This window comes from Dipodomys spectabilis, unplaced genomic scaffold (assembly GCF_019054845.1).
Source record: "Dipodomys spectabilis isolate Male_0828 unplaced genomic scaffold, ASM1905484v1 ptg000480l, whole genome shotgun sequence".
Taxonomy (NCBI): domain Eukaryota; kingdom Metazoa; phylum Chordata; class Mammalia; order Rodentia; family Heteromyidae; genus Dipodomys; species Dipodomys spectabilis.
This window is the reverse complement of record NW_024871157.1, coordinates 1,508,689-1,527,331: the sequence shown is the minus strand read 5'-3', so window position 1 is coordinate 1,527,331 and position 18,643 is coordinate 1,508,689. Positions and strand designations below refer to the sequence as shown.

The 18,643-nt window shown below is 56.8% G+C and overlaps 1 protein-coding gene across 1 annotated transcript in view; it reads left to right on the top strand.

The window, feature by feature from the left end:
• Positions 1–18,426, top strand: part of LOC122098487 (MLX interacting protein) — a 35,127-nt gene extending 16,701 nt beyond the window's left edge. Inside the window, exons 2-17 of the mRNA XM_042668930.1 lie at positions 538–644; positions 1,221–1,306; positions 4,444–4,533; positions 4,995–5,036; positions 5,270–5,441; positions 9,018–9,107; positions 9,857–9,948; positions 10,721–11,372; positions 12,270–12,391; positions 12,523–12,703; positions 13,301–13,422; positions 13,853–13,945; positions 14,018–14,145; positions 14,317–14,440; positions 16,197–16,326; positions 16,781–18,426. Of these exons, the coding sequence (XP_042524864.1) occupies positions 538–644; positions 1,221–1,306; positions 4,444–4,533; positions 4,995–5,036; positions 5,270–5,441; positions 9,018–9,107; positions 9,857–9,948; positions 10,721–11,372; positions 12,270–12,391; positions 12,523–12,703; positions 13,301–13,422; positions 13,853–13,945; positions 14,018–14,145; positions 14,317–14,440; positions 16,197–16,326; positions 16,781–16,908 (2,359 nt within the window). The 3' untranslated portion in view covers positions 16,909–18,426. The remainder of the gene's footprint in view (positions 1–537; positions 645–1,220; positions 1,307–4,443; positions 4,534–4,994; positions 5,037–5,269; positions 5,442–9,017; positions 9,108–9,856; positions 9,949–10,720; positions 11,373–12,269; positions 12,392–12,522; positions 12,704–13,300; positions 13,423–13,852; positions 13,946–14,017; positions 14,146–14,316; positions 14,441–16,196; positions 16,327–16,780) is intronic.
• Positions 18,427–18,643: the final 217 nt, after the last annotated feature.

The following is an 18,643-nucleotide window of genomic DNA, read 5'->3' as shown; positions in this document are numbered from 1 at the left end:
TTGAAACATAATAAATTCCTATGTTAAACACTCCAAAATGGCAAACAGTGAAAACTTATTTCTACCACACCTGTAATTCTCCAGAATCACCACAACCATCATCTTAACCATTACCCATTTCTCTGTGTGTGTGTGTGTGTGTGTCTATCTGTCTGTCTGTCACCACAACCATTGTCTTAACCATTACCCATTTCTCTGTGTGTGTGTGTGTGTGTGTGTGTGTCTGTCTGTCTGTCTGTCTGACTGTCTGTCATGAACTCTGGGTTTGGGCGCCGTCCCTGCGTTCTTCAGCTCAAGGCGAGTGCTCTACCACTTGAGCCACAGCGCCACTTTCGGTTTTCTAGTCGTTTATTGGAGACAAGAGTCTCACAGGTTTTTCCTGCCTGGGCTGGCTTTGAACCGTGAGCCTCAGATCTCAGCCTCCTGAGTAACTAAGATTACAGGTGTGAGCCACAGCACCTAGCTCTAGCCAAACCTTTACATTGTATTTCATTTTCCAAGAAATGACTGAGTCTCCTCCCTGTGTTTTGTCTTCAGTGGGAAGTTGGTGTCTCCAAAGTGGAAGAATTTCAAGGGTCTGAAGCTTCAATGGAGAGACAAGATTCGGCTCAACAACGCCATCTGGCGGGCGTGGTACATGCAGTGTACGTGCATCGCCACCCTGGGAGTCAGCCTGGCTGCAGGACCTCTGCTGCTGTGGGGTGGGAGCTCACCCAGGCCTGAGCCCCCAGGGGGCAGAGCCTGCTCTTGGCACCTTGCCTTTTCAGTAGAAGTCTCTCAGGTAGTGTGTGGAGTTGAGAAAACCAAGCCAAGCCCCAGGCACAGCTAGCTAGTCAAGAGAGACCAGTGTAGAGCGATCTCATGGTGGAGGGTGCTCAGTAGCAGGCTGGTCCGGAGGAGGCTACTCTCAGGGGAGCTGGAGAGGCGCAGGGGAGAGGCGACACGGGAAGTCAGAGCATAGATCTGGGAAGATGCATATCCTCCTGTCCCCAGTGGGGGACCCAGGCTTGTTCGGGAGCTGAGCTGGCTGGGCCCGATGGCGCCTCTTGAAGAGCAGACTCTTGCTCACACATCATTGTCAGAAACTTTATTTCTCGGAAGCCTCCAGCTCTCCCGGGGAAGTAGAAGGGAAAAACTCTCCCGAAGGTGCTGCATGAGGGGAAGCACGTGGGTGGACGGGCGGGGCTTGGTGCAGTGATGTCCCACGTCCCTCTGTCCAGATTTGGAGAAGCGCAAGAATCCGGTGTGCCACTTCGTCACCCCGCTAGACAGTTCTGTCGACGTGGACGAGCACCGCCGGCCAGAGGTACCTGGGAGGTGATGGAGGCATGCTGGGAAAGTTGGATTGACCTTGACTTCCACCCCCTCCCCCCCCCCCATGGTGCAGAGGCCCCTCTGCAGGCTGTCCCGCTGGGGACTTGCCCCCGACTTCCTTTAAAATCCCTATTTCTTCTGGATGGCTGACTCCTCACTAAGCAGTAAGACCGTAGCAAGGGGATGAAAAGAGGTTGAGGAAAGAGAACATTCTTATCTGTTGGTTTGCTTTTCTGTGTTTATGCATGCATAAATCTTACTTGTTTGGGGATGCTTGGACTTGAACACAGGGCTGTGAGCATGTTAGGTAGGTACTTTCCTCATGGCATCTTCAGCCCTATTTGCTCTGGTTATTTTTGCGATAGGATCTTGCTTTTTGCCCAGGCTGGCCTGGAACCACAATCCCACTGATCTCAGCCTCCCAGGAAGCTAGAATTCTGTTCCTTTCCTTTCTCTCCCCTTCCTTTCCCTTCCCTTCCTCTCTCACTCTTCCTTCCTTTCTTCCTTCTTTCTTTCCTTCTCTTTCTCTTTCTCCTCTCTCCCTCCTTCTCTCCCTCCCCCTTTCTCCCTCTCCCGCCCCCCTTTTTCTCTCTCTCTCCTTCCTTCCTTCCTTCCTTCTTTCTTTCTTTCTTTCTTTCTTCCTTTCTTTCTTTCTGGTTTAGGGATGGAGCTGGAGTCTCTCACAGGCTAGGCAAGTGTTCTATCACTGAGTCATATCCCATTCCTGAAAGAGTAATGTTTTCAAAAGCCAGTTGTACAATAACTTCACCACTTACTCTGTTTATTTCGGTGGTCTATATTGCAGGGCCTTGTGCTTGCTACACAGGTGTTCTGCTATATGAGACAGACACTCCACCCTGTGTGTGTGTGTGTGTGTGTGTGTGTGTGTGTGTGTGTGTGTGTGTGTGTGTGTTTTGTCGACCACTTGAGCCACAGAGCCACTTCTGTTTTTCTGGTGGTTCATTGGAGATAAGAGTCTCACAGAGGACTGGGAAGGTGGCTCAATGGTAGAGTACTGGCCTAGCATGCATGAAGCGCTGGGTCCGATGCCTCAGTACCACATACACAGAAAAAGCTGGAAGTGGCGCTGTGGCTCAAGTGGTCAGGCACCAGACTTGAGCAAAAGAAGCTCAGGGACAGCGCTCAGTAGGCCCAGGACTTTCTTGCCTAGGCTGGCTTTGAACCATGATCCTCAGATCTCACTCTCCTGGGTAGCTAGGATTACAGGCGTGAGCCATCAGTGCCTGGCCATTGTGTTGGTTATTGTTGAGGTAGGCTCTTGCTTTAAAAGCCCAGGTTAGCTTAGCCTGACTTCTGCCTTGTTTTAGTTTTACCTAAGCATGTCTTACTGTTAGGATGAAAACAAGCAAGCAGTCCTGGGGTTTGAACTCAGGGCCTGGACACTGTCCCTGAGCCTTACCACTTGAACCACAGTGCCATTTTTGGCCTTTTCTGTGTATGTGGTATTGAGGAATTGAACCCAGGACTTCATGCATGCTAGGCAAGCACTAAGCCACATTCCCAGCCCGAAAAAAACTTAACGTTAAAAAAAAGAGTTCTGGAAGTGTGATGTTTTCTGGAATTGTGAATATTATTCAGTCTGGTGGTAATCTTGCAGCCCTGTTTTGTTTTGTTTTCTGTGTTTATTCTTTTTGACAGGGAGTTTTTTTGTGACAAGGTCTTCCTGTGTGCTTAGGCTGGCCTCACGACTTGAGATCCTCCTGCCCCTGCCTCCCTAGGGCTGGGTTCACAGCTGTTTGCCTCCACACCTGGCTGCTTGGTAGTATTTTATTATTTTTTTTTAATTTTTTTTTTTTTTGCCAGTCGTGGTGCCTGAATTCTGGGCCTCGGCATTGTCCCTCAGCTCTTCAGCTCAAGGCTAGCGCTCTACCACTTGAGCCACAGCGCCACTTCCCGCTTTTTTTCTTTTTGCTTATGTGGTGCTGAGGAATCGAACCCAGGGCCTCAGGCATGCAAGGCAAGCGCTCTACCACTGAGCTACCTTCCCAGCCCCTGATTTTTTTTTTTTTTTTTTTTTTTAATGGAGAAGGGTCTTGTTATATAGCCCAGGCTGGCCTTGAACTTACAAGATTGGGTCTTGCTTCTTTCCCATGCACATGCCTGGACTACAGTCCTCTAGTTTTCACTTCCTGTCAGAGCTGGGATGACAGGCACTCACTAGCAGGCCCAGCTTCTTCCAATGATAGGGATTCTCACCGACTCCTGCCTGGGCTGGCCTCGAACTGGGATCCTCCTCATCTCAGCCTCTCAAGTAGCAGGATTACAGACAGGATGTCTCCTAGTGTCCAGTTTTGTAATCCTATTTGTTTATTTGTTATATCTTTTATTATTTCAGACTCATGACCAAGTGGTTGCAGGTGGCTTGAGACCTAAGGTCTGGAGGCGGGGTAGTGCTGCGTCATGCATCCCGAGGGCTGCTGGGGAAGGGGTTCTTCATGGGTGACAAGGTGGGGGGATTCGATGCTCTGGGGGAGAGAACACCGTGCTCTGGCTGAACTGTCATCTCCTGTTCTTTTTTTTTTTTTTGTCGTGGGGCTTGAACTCTGGGCCGGGTGCTGTCCCTCAGCTCTTCAGCTCAAGACAAGTGTTCTTGAGCCACAGCACCACTTCTGGTTTTCTAGTGGTTTATTGGAGATAAGAGTCTCACAGACTTCCCTTCCCCGGGCTGGCTTTGAACTGCGATCCTCAGATCTCATCCTCCTGAGTAGCTAGGGTGGCAGGCGGGAGCACCAGCGCCCGGCTTCTTGTTTGTTTTCATTCAGACATGGCAGAGGCTCCCTCAGGGGAGCACTCGCGGGCTGCCTGTTTCCTTAGCCTTCATCACACAGGGAGCAGCAGCTCCCTCCCTCCTCCCCTGCCTGTGCTTCCTCCAACTGACCCTGGGCCCCGGTGTGGAGCCTCAGGACCTGGGGTACAGAGCCTCCCTTGAATGTCCTGAGTCTTGAAAACACGAGAGGGCTGATTAGAGCCCAGAAGAGAAGGGAGTTGGGGGGGCGGGGTATCCTGAGCAGCTCGGTCGTCCGAGGCCGCTTCGAGTATCCTGCGGTTCTGTGTTCGCGGGTGGAGTTTGGCTGGTCATCCAAGACACCTGTCCATTCCCGCTTCCAGGCCATCACCACCGAGGGCAAGTACTGGAAAAGCCGCATTGAGATCGTGATCTTGGAGTACCACAAGTGGAGAACCTACTTCAAGAAAAGGGTATGAAAGCTGGAAGTGGCGCTGTGGCTCATGTGGAAGAGTGCTAGCCTTGAGCAAAAGAAGCTCAGGGACAGCGCCCAGGCCCTGAGTTCAAGCCCCAGGACCAGCAAAAAGAAAAAGGAAAAAGGGTATGACTGGTGATCCCTAGAGAGGAAGAAGAGGCCACATCCAGACGCTGGCCAAGGCCCCGCCCACAGCTGTCCCACGCGGCCTGGGGCATTGTGAGGAAAAGCTGGGACCGGGTTCAGTCTTCCCATCTGTGAACAGGCCTCTTTTTTACCTCGACCCTGGATGAGAATGTCCTCTGACCCCACGTCCCGGGTCCATCTCCCCAGCTGCTTCCTGGCTATGTTGGGCCTAGGTTCTTCCAGGGGGTCCGTGTGTGCAGGGAGGCGAGCGAGGCCGGGCCCTCGCTTCCCAGAGCCCTTCGTGACCGCCTCGGCCTGCTTCCTCGCCCACAGCTACAGCAGCACAAGGATGAGGACCTCTCCAGCCTGGCCCAGGTGAGGGAGCCCGGGGCCCTGCCGTGACAGGCCACGGAGGGGCGGACACAACTCCAGAGGCAGAGTTGGCACCAGCTCCCTCCTGGCATGGATGTGTCACGTGTGCATGTGTGTGCGTGCATGTGTGTGTGTGTGTGTGTGTGTGTGTGTGCGCGCGCGCACGCGCACGCACGCTGCCATCCGAGTCTCCGCCCCTGGTGCTGCTCTTTGACACTCGCTCCTCTGGGTGGCAGGATGATGACGTGCTGTACTGGCACAAACGCGGGGATGGCTGGAAGACCCCAGTCCCCATGGAGGAGGACCCGCTTCTGGACACAGACATGCTCATGTCAGAATTCAGTGACACCCTCTTCTCCACGCTGTCTTCACACCAGCCGGTGGCCTGGCCCAATCCACGGGAAATCGGTAACTCGCAGGCCCCGCCTCCTTCCCTGTCACGCTCCTGAGGGCTGAGCCATCTCTGAGCTGCACAGGACTTGTCTCTCTAGGCCGGGAGAGGAGAGGATCTTCCTGTCTTACACTGGGCTGGGGTGGGGGGAGGGGCAGCGTGGAGACACAGACGACGCACACGAAAAGTTGGCTGTATCAGGGCAGCTGTGGTTCCTTGGTACTACTGTGAGACGACGGTGCAGGGTCTGGTGCGAGCTAGCTTCATGCTGACACTCCCTTAGCGTGAGGCATGGGCCAGGGCCTAGGCCTGGGTTGCAGGACATGCGATGCTGAGGAATCATTCCAGAAGCTTTGAGTCCTCACTTAGCCCTGGGGAAGAGCCTGTGGAGCCAGGGCTGAAGTCTGCATGAGCTACCCTCAGCTTCCAGGCCAGGCCCCGCTGTCAGGCGCCACGTCCCGATGGAAGCTTCCTTCCTGCCTTCTGAGAGCAGAGAAGGACCTGAACCCCTAAGTGTTAGGTCTTTAAAAAGAGGTTGCCGAGTAAGAATCATACTACGCACGTGGTGTTCAGGTAAGGGGTAGGTTTAGTCGTCGTTCTGGCTGGTACCAGGCCATGTTGGCCCTCCATGCGGCTGGGAAAGGCCTGAGAAAGAGGGCGTCTGGGCCTGGGCTAGGCCTTATCTAGGGTATGGGCAGAGAAAGGTGTGGCCGCATCAGATTCAGATGTGACCTCTTCCAGGTGTGCCAGTTGCTTAGGTAACGCAGGTACTGAGTGGAGACTTTGCTGCGAGGGGGTGGAGTCTGCTCGCCATCCAGGAGCGGCCTTCTATTCCAGCCTTTTAATAATTATGAAATAGGGCTATCCTGCTGACAATAGGGCTACTCCTGGCTACTCCTGCTGACGAGGGGCATCGACAGTAGGGGTAAAAGGCTGGAATTTGGTCCCTCCCAGAGAAGGCAGTGAGCAGCAGCCGTCCTTTGGTGGCGTGAGTCCTTAGATGAAGTCTGGAGGAGTCTCATGAGGCATTGAGGGGCTGGAAAAAAATACTAGAGAGCAAATAAATGCCAAGAGGAAGGACTTGGGGCTGACAAACGTTGGTAGAAGTGTCCCTATCTGGTGACAAGGTAGAGGAGAAGTCAGGTAACAAAGGCAAGAATGTAAATTCCTGTCTAGTTAATAGGTAGACAGGTATAGACATTAGATGGGCAAGCTTCTTCTATTGACCTCCCAGCTCTGGTTAATTTTGAAAGGGCAGGCACAAAGTGGCTGATGTGACATCATCTCCTCTTACTCCTCTCCATAGTCCCTCGTTCCCCAGACTGGCTGAGTCTAGGTGCTAGTTGCTGGGATGGCTTGTCCCAGTTGGTATTCAAGGTTTGAACTCAAGACCTGGGTACTATCCCTGAGCACTTCTGCTCAAGGCTAGCACTGAACCACTTGCAGTGTTTGCTGGTTCGAGATAAGTCTTGAGCCATGCTTCCAGCCTAGCTCTTTGCAGGTAGTTGGGCTGGCTTTGAACTGCAATCTTTGCCACAAAAGCCCTTTATTATTTCCAATTAAAACAACAAGGAGACCAAGTAGAATAAGTAGAGCTTACCTGGTTCTTATCAAGAATTGACCAACAAATATTCTGAAATAACAAAACTTGTTAAATGTGATGAGAATTTTAGCACAGATATAGTATTGATTTCTTTCTGGTAACCCTAACAGTGCTTAAGTTACAGAAAGAGCCTTAGCTTTTACAAATCCAAAGCAATCTTTTACCAGGAAATCAGCTGCATGTGGCAGAGCCAAGCAAAACTCCAGTCTACTTTTATCATGGTGGAGGTAGTCAGGATGGACTAGGCAGGAGCAAGGCCTGTCTTCCAGGTTGGAAGAGACTGGATCTGGACTGCATGTAGACTGGCTGGCACTGAACTACCTCCCCAAACGGAACAAACTTCAGGAATATCAGATAATTTAAGCCAAATAACTTGATTACAATGCCAGATAACAAGTTTACACAGACACAGACATAGATGTATAGGTATGCACACAGAATCAAGTTGAGGTTGGCACGAAATTGAGTTGTGACAAAATAGCAGCTGAACTCCCATGATGCCAAGATGGCGCATCAGCCACATGGTCAGTGCTAGACAGAGCTAAAGATTTTGACAGTGAGCGTCCTAGCACACATGGAGCTTCAGCTTCCATCCCCACTACAAAGGCAGAGGAGGGGTCCCACAGGGGAGGGGGCCTCGCAGTAAAGGCTGCAGAGGGGGCCTCGCACGGGAGGCCACAGAAATAGGTGGAGTAGTAAGCTTGGTGGAAGGTTAAGAGTCAGATGAGACCCAATCCGTAACCCACCATGTGGCCAAGACGGCGAATTTCTGAAAAAAACACAAAGAAAACCTAAACAAATGGAAACTCGGACAATTTTCAAACCTAGAATGGCTAGCCTTTGAGAGGGAACCTAGAAGGGGGTCCCCGGGACCCAGCCTGCGTCACACTCTTCAGGGCACAAGCCGAAATGTTGTAGAAAAGAGAAAGGGAGAGAGAGGGAAAGTTGGACATGATTGACAGAGAGCGAGCAAAGAGAGTCTGAAAGCAAACAGGCTTCTGACCATTTACCATTGCAGCGGCAAAAACTGTCTACATCTGAGAATGGCATAAAAATGAGGCGCTCTGGCTTTCCAGGGAGCGCATGAGGCATTTCAAAGGGGTTTCACCGCTCGGGCGTGATTCGCAGCACCCCATTAAATGTGTAGGAGAGTCAGTGTGGTGAGTGAAGGAGAGCTGACCAGGCAGAAGTGGCGTCCCGACTTCCCTCAGAGCCCTCTAGAGAGAAATGGCCAAGCCCCCCAAACCAAGCGTCCTCAGCTTCAGAGGTGACCGGCCTTTCGGCTAAAGGCCGCAGGAGCTCTCTGGCGTGGCGCCACGTCTGGACAGAGACTGAGCAACAGAGAGCCGTAGAGAGTAGTTTCACTCACCAGAGTAGAGAAGCGGTGTGGACATGGATGTGAAGGCAGCAATGGTATCGATGCGCTGTGCCCGCAGCAGACAGACGGGTTCGCAAAAGGCTGTCAGAACTGTGGTATTCCTCAGAGCAAAAAAGGGAAAAAAGAAAAGGGAGAGGAATCCCACCTATCCTGACTTTAAGCCCTTCCCGGGTTTCAACGGCACCATTTATGTTAGGTTTTTAAAAAGAGGTAGCCAAGTAAGAACCACACCACGCACGTGGTATTCAGGTAAGGGGTAGGTTTATTCATCGTTCAGGCTGGCACCAGGCCCAGATGGCCCTCTGCGGCTGGGAAAGGCCTGGGAAAGAGCTTCTGGGCCTGGGCTAGGCCTTCTCTAGGGCATGGGCAGAGAAAGGTGTGACCTCAGCGGATGCAGATGTGACCTCTTCAGGTGTGCCAGTTGCCTAGGTAACACAGGTACTGGGTGGAGACGTTGCTGCGAGGAGGGTGGAGTCGGCTGCCACCCAGGGGCAGACCTTCCACTAAGAATGCAGAAATCCCCCCAGCTGCCCACAAGTCTTGGAAGACCAGAATGTGCGCAGGCCGCGTTCACTCGCCCCCGCCCGGTCTCCTGTCTGGTTCTTCTTGCAGCGCACTTGGGGAATGCAGACATGATCCAGCCGGGACTCATCCCCCTGCAGCCCAACCTGGACTTCATGGACACCTTTGAGCCGTTCCAGGGTGAGCATGGGGCAGGGGCCGCATGGCACCCGCTTTTCCCCTGCCCGGCCCAGAGCAGGTTGGGGCTTCCCTCTCAGAGAGAGGACAGTTAGAACAGGTTGCGGGAAGACTTAGAATTTTTAAAAAAAATTTTTTGTGGTAACAGCCAAGCCTGGGAAATACTTTTTTTTTTTTCTTGGTCGGTTGTGGGGCTTGAACCCTGGGCCTGGGCGCTGTCCCTGTGCTTTTCATCCCAAGGCCAGTGCTCTACCGCTTGAGCTAGCTACAGCGCCACTTCTGGTTTTCTAATGATTTATTGGAGATAAGAGTTTCACAGACTTCCCTGCTGGGCTGGCTTTGAACCCTGATCCTCAGATCTCAGCCTCCTGAGTAGCTAGGATTACAGACTTGAGCCACTGGTGCCTGGCTAGGGCTGGGAAATTCTTGAAGGCATGTTCCCTCTGGAAGGAAGGTGGCAGTCTCATCGTCCGGAGCCGCTCTCGCTCTGAGCAGCAGAGGGCGCTAGAACACAGCCACCGTCCAGCAAAGGCCGCTCTGCCCTTGTCAGAGTTCAGCCTGCCTGCAGTGTTTCTGAGCTAGCAGGGGTCTTTCTATGGAAAAAGCCGTCTCTACCGGAACCCATGGGCCATGACAGCGCCTGGGGAGGGGGCTTCGCTCTCCCTTTGTCTGGATCTTAGTTCCAGGCATGGTGAGCTCATGGAGCTTATCACTCTCCATAGTTTTTTTTTCTTGTTTTTTTTTTTTTGCAGACCTCTTCTCTTCTAGCCGCTCCATTTTTGGTGCCACGTTGCCCGCCCCGCCCTCGACACCTGCACCTGACCCCAACAGCCCACCTGCTCAGGTAGAGGAAGCTGGGGAAAGGGCAGCAGGCACAGGGCTGTCAGGCAACTTCGCAGCCCTAGTCACGGTAGTGACAGCCACATGCCAGGTGTAGCCAGGCCCAGAGCCGAGTGCGTGATGAGGCGCGAACACCTCGGTCGGCCTTCTTTGAAAGCAGCAGTTTGGTATGCTTCTTTTTCTTCTGAGCAGCCAGACTTGGTTACAGATGCTAGCACTGCAGAGCCAGGTGCGCACGGCCTGGTTCTCTGCCCGCAGGGGAAGGTCTGGGACTGGTGCCCGGATCAGCTTAGCCACCAGTAACCCGGCACCTTCCTCTCCCACCTGGCTTGGGAAGAGTTTCTTCTGTAGTGTGAGATCTGCAGGTTGATTCCGGGTGGCCTTTCCACGTAGGACGAGCTGGCTGACCGGAGGCTGATACCTGAAGCCATTCTGGAGGAACTTCCTGAGCAGCTGCGATCCAGGCTGCTTCTGCTATAACAGAAGATGGCAGGGACTGTGGGGAGCTTTAGTGGACTCTAGAAACCAGATATCTCCAGGCTGCTGGCCACCTGTGTGGAGCCGTGCGGTCTTCCTGAGCTCCGTATAGTCCTTCAGTCTCAAATGGATGCTAGCGCTGGCGGGGCAGCGGTGGCAGCGACAGGCGTGGGGGCGGGGCGCCTGTCGCTCTGTCGCTGCTCCTGCATTCACAGTGGGGATTTGTGGCCTGTGGTGCAGACAGTGAATGCGAGTTGCCTGGTTCGGCACTGACCCCTGACCCCAGCGTCTCTTCTTAGGGGAGCATCCTGTCAGCCACTACTCTGCCCACCGTCAACCTTCCTGACAGTCTCATCGGCCCCTCCGCCGCCCCGTCCCTGGACGCCACAGATGAGCGGAGCTGCGAACCTGCTGCCCAGACCCAGGACCCCTTCATCCAGTCCACAGATTTTGGGTCTTCCGAGCCGCCGCCACTCAGCGTCCCGCAGCCCTTCCTCCCCGTCTTCACCATGCCCTTACTGCCCCCCAGCCCGGCCCCTGCGCCCCCCACACTGCCCCTGGCCCCGCCTCCTGCCGCTACCCTAACCCCCCCGGCCACGCCCGCCTTCCTGCAGCCACAGAAGTTTGTTGGGGTCAGCAGAACCCCACCTGTCATCACGTACACGGCCTCTGCCACCCTGACCCACGACGCCTCTGCCACCTCCTTCAGCCAGACCCAGGGCCTCGTGCTCGCTCCCTGCCGCCCGCTCCCCGCGCCCTCTCCCTGCGGCCTGGCACTGTCCCCCGCCTCCCAGCCACCCGCCGCCGGGTCCCCTCAACCTCTTTTAACCTTCGTTCATCCCAAGCCTGTATCTTTGACTGGAGGGAGGCCTAAGCAGCCCCCTAAAATAGTGCCTGCTCACAAACCCGAGCCTGTGTCCTTGGTGTTGAAGAATGCTCACCTCACTCCAGGTGAGTTGATGCCTGTGGGAGGCGGGGGCGACCCCGACCCAAAGACTCCCAGCACCATCCCCGCTCAGCTGGGCGGCCATGTGCAGTCCAAAACACAGTTTAAAAACAAGTCGCTTTTCACCATGCAGTGGTGGCTCACGCCTGTAATCCTAGCTGCTCAGGAAGCTGAGATCTGAGGATCACGGTTCAAAGCCAGCCTGCAGGAAAGTCCATGAGAGTCCTATCTCTCCAATTAATTACCAGAAAATTGGAAGTGGAGGAAGTGGTGCTGTGGCTGGAGTGGTAGAGCTAAAGAGCTCAAGGCCCACAGTTCAAACTCCATGAGCCTGGGAGGATGGCTCAGTGGTAGAGCGCTTGCCTTGCATGCATGAGACCCTGGGTTCCAGTCAGAGTACCACATAAGCAGAAAAAGCCGGAAGTGGTGGTGTGGCTCAAATGGTAGAATGCTAGTCTTGAGCTGAAGAGCTGAGGGACAGCGCCCAGGCCCAGAGTTCAAGCCCCACAGTTGACCAAAAAAAAAAAAAAATTTTTTTCCTTGTTCTCTTAATAGATTACCAAACTATGATGTCAAATAATTTGGCTAACAGTAACTAGAAACATGTTTCTCATTTCCGTAGGATATAAAGTAGGATGTATGTTTTAAAATTCAAAAACGTCTATGATTCTTGCCAAATAGCCATTTCTCATACTAACTTTAAAAAAAAAAAAAGTGGTTTTGGGCATGTCTTCCCAGTGTCCAGAACGCCCCTCTCAAAGCGGAGCCACAGAGTGCATCGGGCGCTCGGGCGCCCTGACAGCAGAGGCCTGTGCTGTGGGGCTCTGCGGCGCGGCTGACCCTCACGGGCCAGGCCTCTGCAGGCAGGCCCAGGCCCTCGCCCTCACTTCTCCTCCTGGCAGCTGCCTTTTCAGGGCAGCCGCAAGCGGTGATCATGACATCAGGCCCTCTGAAGAGGGAGGGGATGCTGGCCTCCACGGTGTCCCAGTCCAGCGTGGTCATCGCGCCCGCCACCATCACCAGGGTGAGGAGGGGCCTGAACATGCCCAGGTGGCCTTGTTCCCCTCCCCCCCACCCCCCACCCCTCCCAGCCGAGGGTCCTCCCCTGCCCTGCGGTGCACTAGTGCCCGGTGACCTCCTCCTGTGTCCCCACAGGCCCCTGGCGTCGCCGACTTCCACAGCAGCATCCTTGTGACAGACCTCAGCCACAGCACAAGCAGCCGCCCCGCTCCCGGCTCGCGCCTCTTCTCCGCAGGCACCGCACAGGACTCGGGGGTGAAGGGCGAGCAGGCCCCGCCGCACACGGATAGCCCCCAGACCCCCGCTGCAGGTCCCAGTGAGTGTCCGCTCCAAGCAGGCAGGTGGGCCCGGGAGGGAAGGCCGGGCCCCGCAAGGGCTGGGAAGGTGCCCAGCCTGGGGCCCCGGATGGAGGCGGAGCCTGCAGGACCATCAGCCTGCTGGAGGCACAGGGCATCACGCAGCGTGGGCCAAAGGGCAGTGGTTGGTGGGCTTCTGATTGAACATTTACAGGAATGGGTAACAAAGTATATGAAACCACATATGTAGCCGGAATGGAAAGAAAGAAACGAGATCCCAGTGAGCACCGGGGTAAGGACTAGTGCCTTGGCTCGTGGGGTTGTAGCCGACTGGGCCGCGGTCCCACCTCTGCGCGGACAGCTCCCCGTGGGGGCCCGCGCCAGCTTTCTGCTTGTGTCCAGCTTGCCCTCCGCAGCCTGGCGTGGCAGAGGAACGCGCATTTGGGATGTAGACAGGAGTTTTCCAGCTTCTCCCTCTGGGTAGTCATGGAGCTCCAACAGGCTTCCAACATCCGAGGACTTTCTGGGGTTCCCTTGTTCTATGAGGACCGGGGTGGGGTGGCCTGGCCTGGTGGCTCGTTCGGTGAGTTCCCTTAGAGAGAGTGTTTTTTTCTCAGGTCAAGATTGCCCAAACTCAGGGCAGGCCTCTCCGTGTGCTTCAGAACAAAGCCCCAGTCCTCAGTCTCCCCAGAACTGCTCAGGGAAATCTACTGACCCCAAAAATATGGCTGCACTAAAGGTACGATGCATCTCTCCTTGACCACGATTCCCGCCAAGCTCATCGGGAAAGGAGAGCTGCCAGCTGGCCGGTGTTGAGCTGGGCTGCGCCGCTCCAGCCATGGCCCTGTCCCCCAAGCAGCCGCTGTGATGAGGGGCCTGTCCGGGAGCTCTGGGCGGGCTATGGCGCTGTGAGTCTCAGGAGTGACAGTTCGCACGGCCTGCACGGCCGGGCTGCAGCTGCCCAGCACTAGCTAGAGGGGGGAGTTGGTCCTGGGAGCTCTGGGTTGGAGAGAAATGAGATGGACCCCAGAGTGCTGGGTGGTGCCCCCCCGCGCTGTCCCATCCCTGGCCTGTCTCCAGTGTAGCCTTGCGGCGTGGGCTGGGCTGGGACGTGGGATGAGGCAGGCATTGAGTCCTGGCCTGTGTCCCGGTCACGTGGCTCCCTGCAGATGAAGCACATCTCCGCCGAACAGAAGAGGCGCTTCAACATCAAGATGGGCTTCAACACCCTCAACACTCTGATTGCCAATAACTCCAAGCTGGTGAGGCCCGAGGGGGGGGTGGGCTGTTCTGTCCCCCGTGTGTGGCCCCCTCTGATGCACCTGTCCCTGCAGACCACCCGCGCCACCATGCTGCAGAAGACGGTGGAGTACATCACCAAGCTGCAGCAGGAGCGGAGCCAAATGCAGGAGGAGGCCCGCCGGCTGCGGGAGGAGATCGAGGAGCTCAACGCCGCCATCATGTGAGGCCCGGGCTCTGCCCGCTGCAGGCAGGGCGCTGTGGGTGGCCTTGTTGCTGTTGAGCACTTCCCCTGCTCATCCCCCTCCCGCTCTCCCTGCAGCAGCCCAGACCTGCCCAGTGCCCCAGGGTCCTCCCACTGGCTGCCTCCAGTGCCACATTCCTCTTGTTTTAGCTCCTGCCAGCAGCTTCTCCCCGCCACGGGAGTCCCAGTGGCCCGGCGCCAGTTTGATCACATGAGAGACATGTTCGATGAGTATGTGAAGAGCCGGACCCTGCAGAATTGGAAGTTCTGGATTGTATCTTTGGGCCTTGGATCTCCCTCCCCCCCCCCCCCCCCCCCGCCCCAGGCAAAAAGAAATAGCAGACAGTGGTTGTTGTGGGTTCAATCGCTGCGAGACAGGACTTGGGGCGGGGTAGGGGGTGCTGCTAGGTGACACATTCCAGGGGGCCTTGTAGGAAGGCTAGGGGGCTGTGGCAGACTGTGTGTTCTAGATCCTTGAGACCAACGTGACATTGGGGCCGCCTGCAGAGCAGTGGGATGGGAAGGAGGGATACCCAGTCTCCTCCAACCCACACCCGCAGCGCTCAGTCCCCAACTCCTCCAACCCACACCCGCAGCACTCAGTCCCCAACTCCTCCAACCCACACCCACACCCGCAGCACTCAGTCCCCAACTCCAACCCACACCCGCAGCACTCAGTCCCCAACTCCAACCCACACCCGCAGCACTCAGTCCCCAACTCCTCCAACCCACACCCACACCCGCAGCACTCAGTCCCCAACTCCAACCCACACCCGCAGCACTCAGTCCCCAACTCCAACCCACACCCGCAGCACTCAGTCCCCAACTCCAACCCACACCCGCAGCACTCAGTCCCCAACTCCTCCAACCCACACCCACAGCGCTCAGTCCCCAACTCCTCCAACCCACACCCACAGCACTCAGTCCCCAACTCCAACCCACACCCGCAGCACTCAGTCCCCAACTCCAACCCACACCCGCAGCGCTCAGTCCCCAACTCCTCCAACCCACACCCGCAGCGCTCAGTCCCCAACTCCAACCCACACCCACACCCACAGCACTCAGTCCCCAACTCCAACCCACACCCACACCCGCAGCGCTCAGTCCCCAACTCCAACCCACACCCACACCCGCAGCGCTCAGTCCCCAACTCCTCCAACCCACACCCGCAGCGCTCAGTCCCCAACTCCTCCAACCCACACCCACACCCACAGCACTCAGTCCCCAACTCCAACCCACACCCGCAGCACTCAGTCCCCAACTCCAACCCACACCCGCAGCGCTCAGTCCCCAACTCCTCCAACCCACACCCACAGCGCTCAGTCCCCAACTCCTCCAACCCACACCCACACCCACAGCACTCAGTCCCCAACTCCAACCCACACCCGCAGCACTCAGTCCCCAACTCCAACCCACACCCGCAGCGCTCAGTCCCCAACTCCAACCCACACCCACACCCGCAGCGCTCAGTCCCCAACTCCAACCCACACCCACACCCGCAGCGCTCAGTCCCCAACTCCAACCCACACCCGCAGCACTCAGTCCCCAACTCCAACCCACACCCGCAGCGCTCAGTCCCCAACTCCAACCCACACCCGCAGCGCTCAGTCCCCAACTCCTCCAACCCACACCCACAGTGGGCATGATGCACCTGGCTGCAGTGCAGGAAGGCAAGACACACACTACTGAGTTCACGCCTGTAATCCTAGTTACTCTGGAGGCTGAGATCTGAGGATCGTGGTTCAAAGCCAGCCTGGGCAGCAAAGGCCAGCAAAGGCTGTGAGACGCTTATCTCCAATAAACCACTAGAAAACCAGAAGTGGTGCTGTGGCTCAAGGGGTAGTGCACTCGCCTTGAGCTGAAGAGCTGAGGGACAGCGCCCAAGCCTAGAGTTCAAGCCCCTTGACCGACCAAAAAAAAAAAGAAAAGAAACTTAGATTCGCACAGCTGCCTAGAGGTGGTGGTGGGCTTTGCCGCGGGTGGGGCTCGGGGCTCTGCACGCGCCTTTCCTTAACGCAGGCACACCGCAGTTCAGCAGCATCATCAAGCCGCTGTTTGAGTCCTTTGAGGGCATGGTGTCCACCAGCAGCCTGGAGGAGCTGCACCAGACGGCGCTGGCCTGGCTGGACCAGCATTGCTCCCTGCCCGTTCTCAGGCCAAGTGAGTGCGGACACTCGTCCTCGGGGGAGGCGGAGCCTGGGAAGGGGGCGGGGGAGAAGGGGCTCTGCGGCACTCATTACGGAGCCTAGTTATTTGCCAGGCATTTTCTTGTTAAATTCCTATAACAAAACTATTCACATAGACCAAAGTTGTAGGAGTTTAATATTAAGATGAGTGGAACAGGGGCTGGGCAGGTGGCTCAGTGGTAGAGCGCCTGCCTTGCATGCAGGAGGCCGGGTTCGATTCCTCAACACCACATTTGCAGAAAAAGCTGGAAGTAGCACTGTGGCCAAACAATAAACGAATGAATGAATGAAAAATAAAACGGATGGAGCAAGCCCTCTGGCAGACCCCTGGGCCGCATTCCACCCCGGGAGGGCGGGCGGGTGTGAGGCAGAAGTCACACCTGGGCACGTGTGACATGTCCGTGACCCGCGCCCACCCTGTTCCGCAGTGGTGCTGAGCACCCTCCGGCAGCTGAGCACCACCACCTCCATCCTCACGGACCCGGCCCAGCTGCCCGGGGAGGCGTCGGGGGCCGTCACCCGCATCGGCAAGAGATCGGGCGAGTCCCAGGCTTAGCCACACCACATGCCTGGAGCCCCCTTCCTACCTCTCCGGACGCAGCCTCGGCTGCCCTCCACGCTGCGGGCTGGCCGGGACGGGGAGGGGCCACGCTCAGGTCTGGAGTGGGCGTGGGGCCTGCCTGCAGCAATAGCCTCCATGGGAAGCCCCGCCAGGGCCTCGGCCCAGATCCCTTTCTGGTCAGTGAGTGGACGGGACGGGGAGACGAAGCCGCCTCTGCAGCCGGTGCCATCCGGGCCTGTGAGACAGACCAGTCTCTCCTCCTGTCCACTTGTCCTCCACTGACCCCCGCACACTCCGTCGTGGCCTTCTGCACCCAGCCTTTGCTCGGAGGCGTGTCTTCTGCACAGACACGGGCACCGCGGAGCAGTGGTGTGGCGGCCACGAAGAGACGGAGCGCAGCACGCACAGCCGCCGCCGCGGCGCAAAGCCCTTTTTGGTGCCTTAGTTCCACCCGGCACTGACGGCCACGTGCTCTGGGGACGCTTCGCCTTCCTTCCAGCATCCGGAGGGTCACACTGCACCCGGCCTGGCCATCCGACCTGAGCTTCAGTGGGGACAGTCCTCCAACCAAAGATGTCACCTGCTCAGTCTGTCCTGGCTATCGTGTGGAGAAGAGTGGGTGGGCTGGCGCGGGGTGAAGACCCACGCAAGTCCGCTGCGGAGGTGGTGTCCGGGTGTGTCAGGCCCCGCAGCGCCGCCGTCCACCGAGAATTGTGTTGGAAAGAACCAGAGGGGCGGGGTGTGGCCACTCCGTCCTTGCTCTTTTCTGCTGCCCCTGCACGCCGCAGGACCCTGTCCAGCACTCAGGGAGCCCAGCCAGGGCACCCCCCTCCCGGAAGGAAGTGATGGTCCTGCTCCCCCAGCCAGGGCAGCCGCCTTGGCGCTGCCTCCCTGCTGGCCTGCAGCGCCCCCAGGTGGCTGGGGATGAGGAAACAGCGCGTGGATCTGCTTCCTTGGGGGCCTCCACCCGTTCTTGGCTTTGGGCCTCTGGCGCGGGCTGGCCATGCCGCCGTCCCCGCGTGCGCCCCTGACCCGCGCGCGCCCCTGACCCGCGCCTGCTCCCTCGCCTGCATCTCCGCCTCATCTGGGAGAGCTCGCAGTACCCTCAGCCGCCCCCCAATGTGTTTACGGGCTGAGGGTTGAGCCCCAGGCGTGCAGGTCCTTGGATTCAGAGGCGTCAGCTCCCCAGGGCAGAGGGAGGAGAGGAAAAGGAAAACGCTCGCTGCTGTGAGGCCTCGGCCCTGTGCCTGCCCGCCAGCCAGGGCTCCTGGCCGGTCGGTCTGTAGCTTCCTCCCGCCTTGCTGGAGCGTGTTCCACGCCACCGGGTGGGAAATCGGCCTCTTGCTTCTTGTGGCCTACCTCTCCCACTTGCTGAAATTTTCTCCATTCTGTTCCCTTGGATATTTAAGGCGATTAGGTTGTGTGAGCCTGGAGGAGAGTGAGTGTGAGAGCGAGCGGGAGTGTGTGTGTCCTAGCTGACTTTATTACACGCATGTCTGTTTCTGAGATTAACTTCAGTGCATTCTTTGGTGCTCCCGGTCGCCATGGCTGCAAGGTCGCAGCTGCATCTGCCCCGGCCTGGCGCTGCTGTGTCCTGCGCTGGGAATTGTGTCGTGTTGGAATCTTGGCAGATGAACGTGTCCGTCCGCAGAGGCCGGGCTCGGCGTGTGTCCTGGGCCAGCTGCAGCCTCCAGTGTGCACTCAACCCCACCACGAGCCTGGGCTTGTT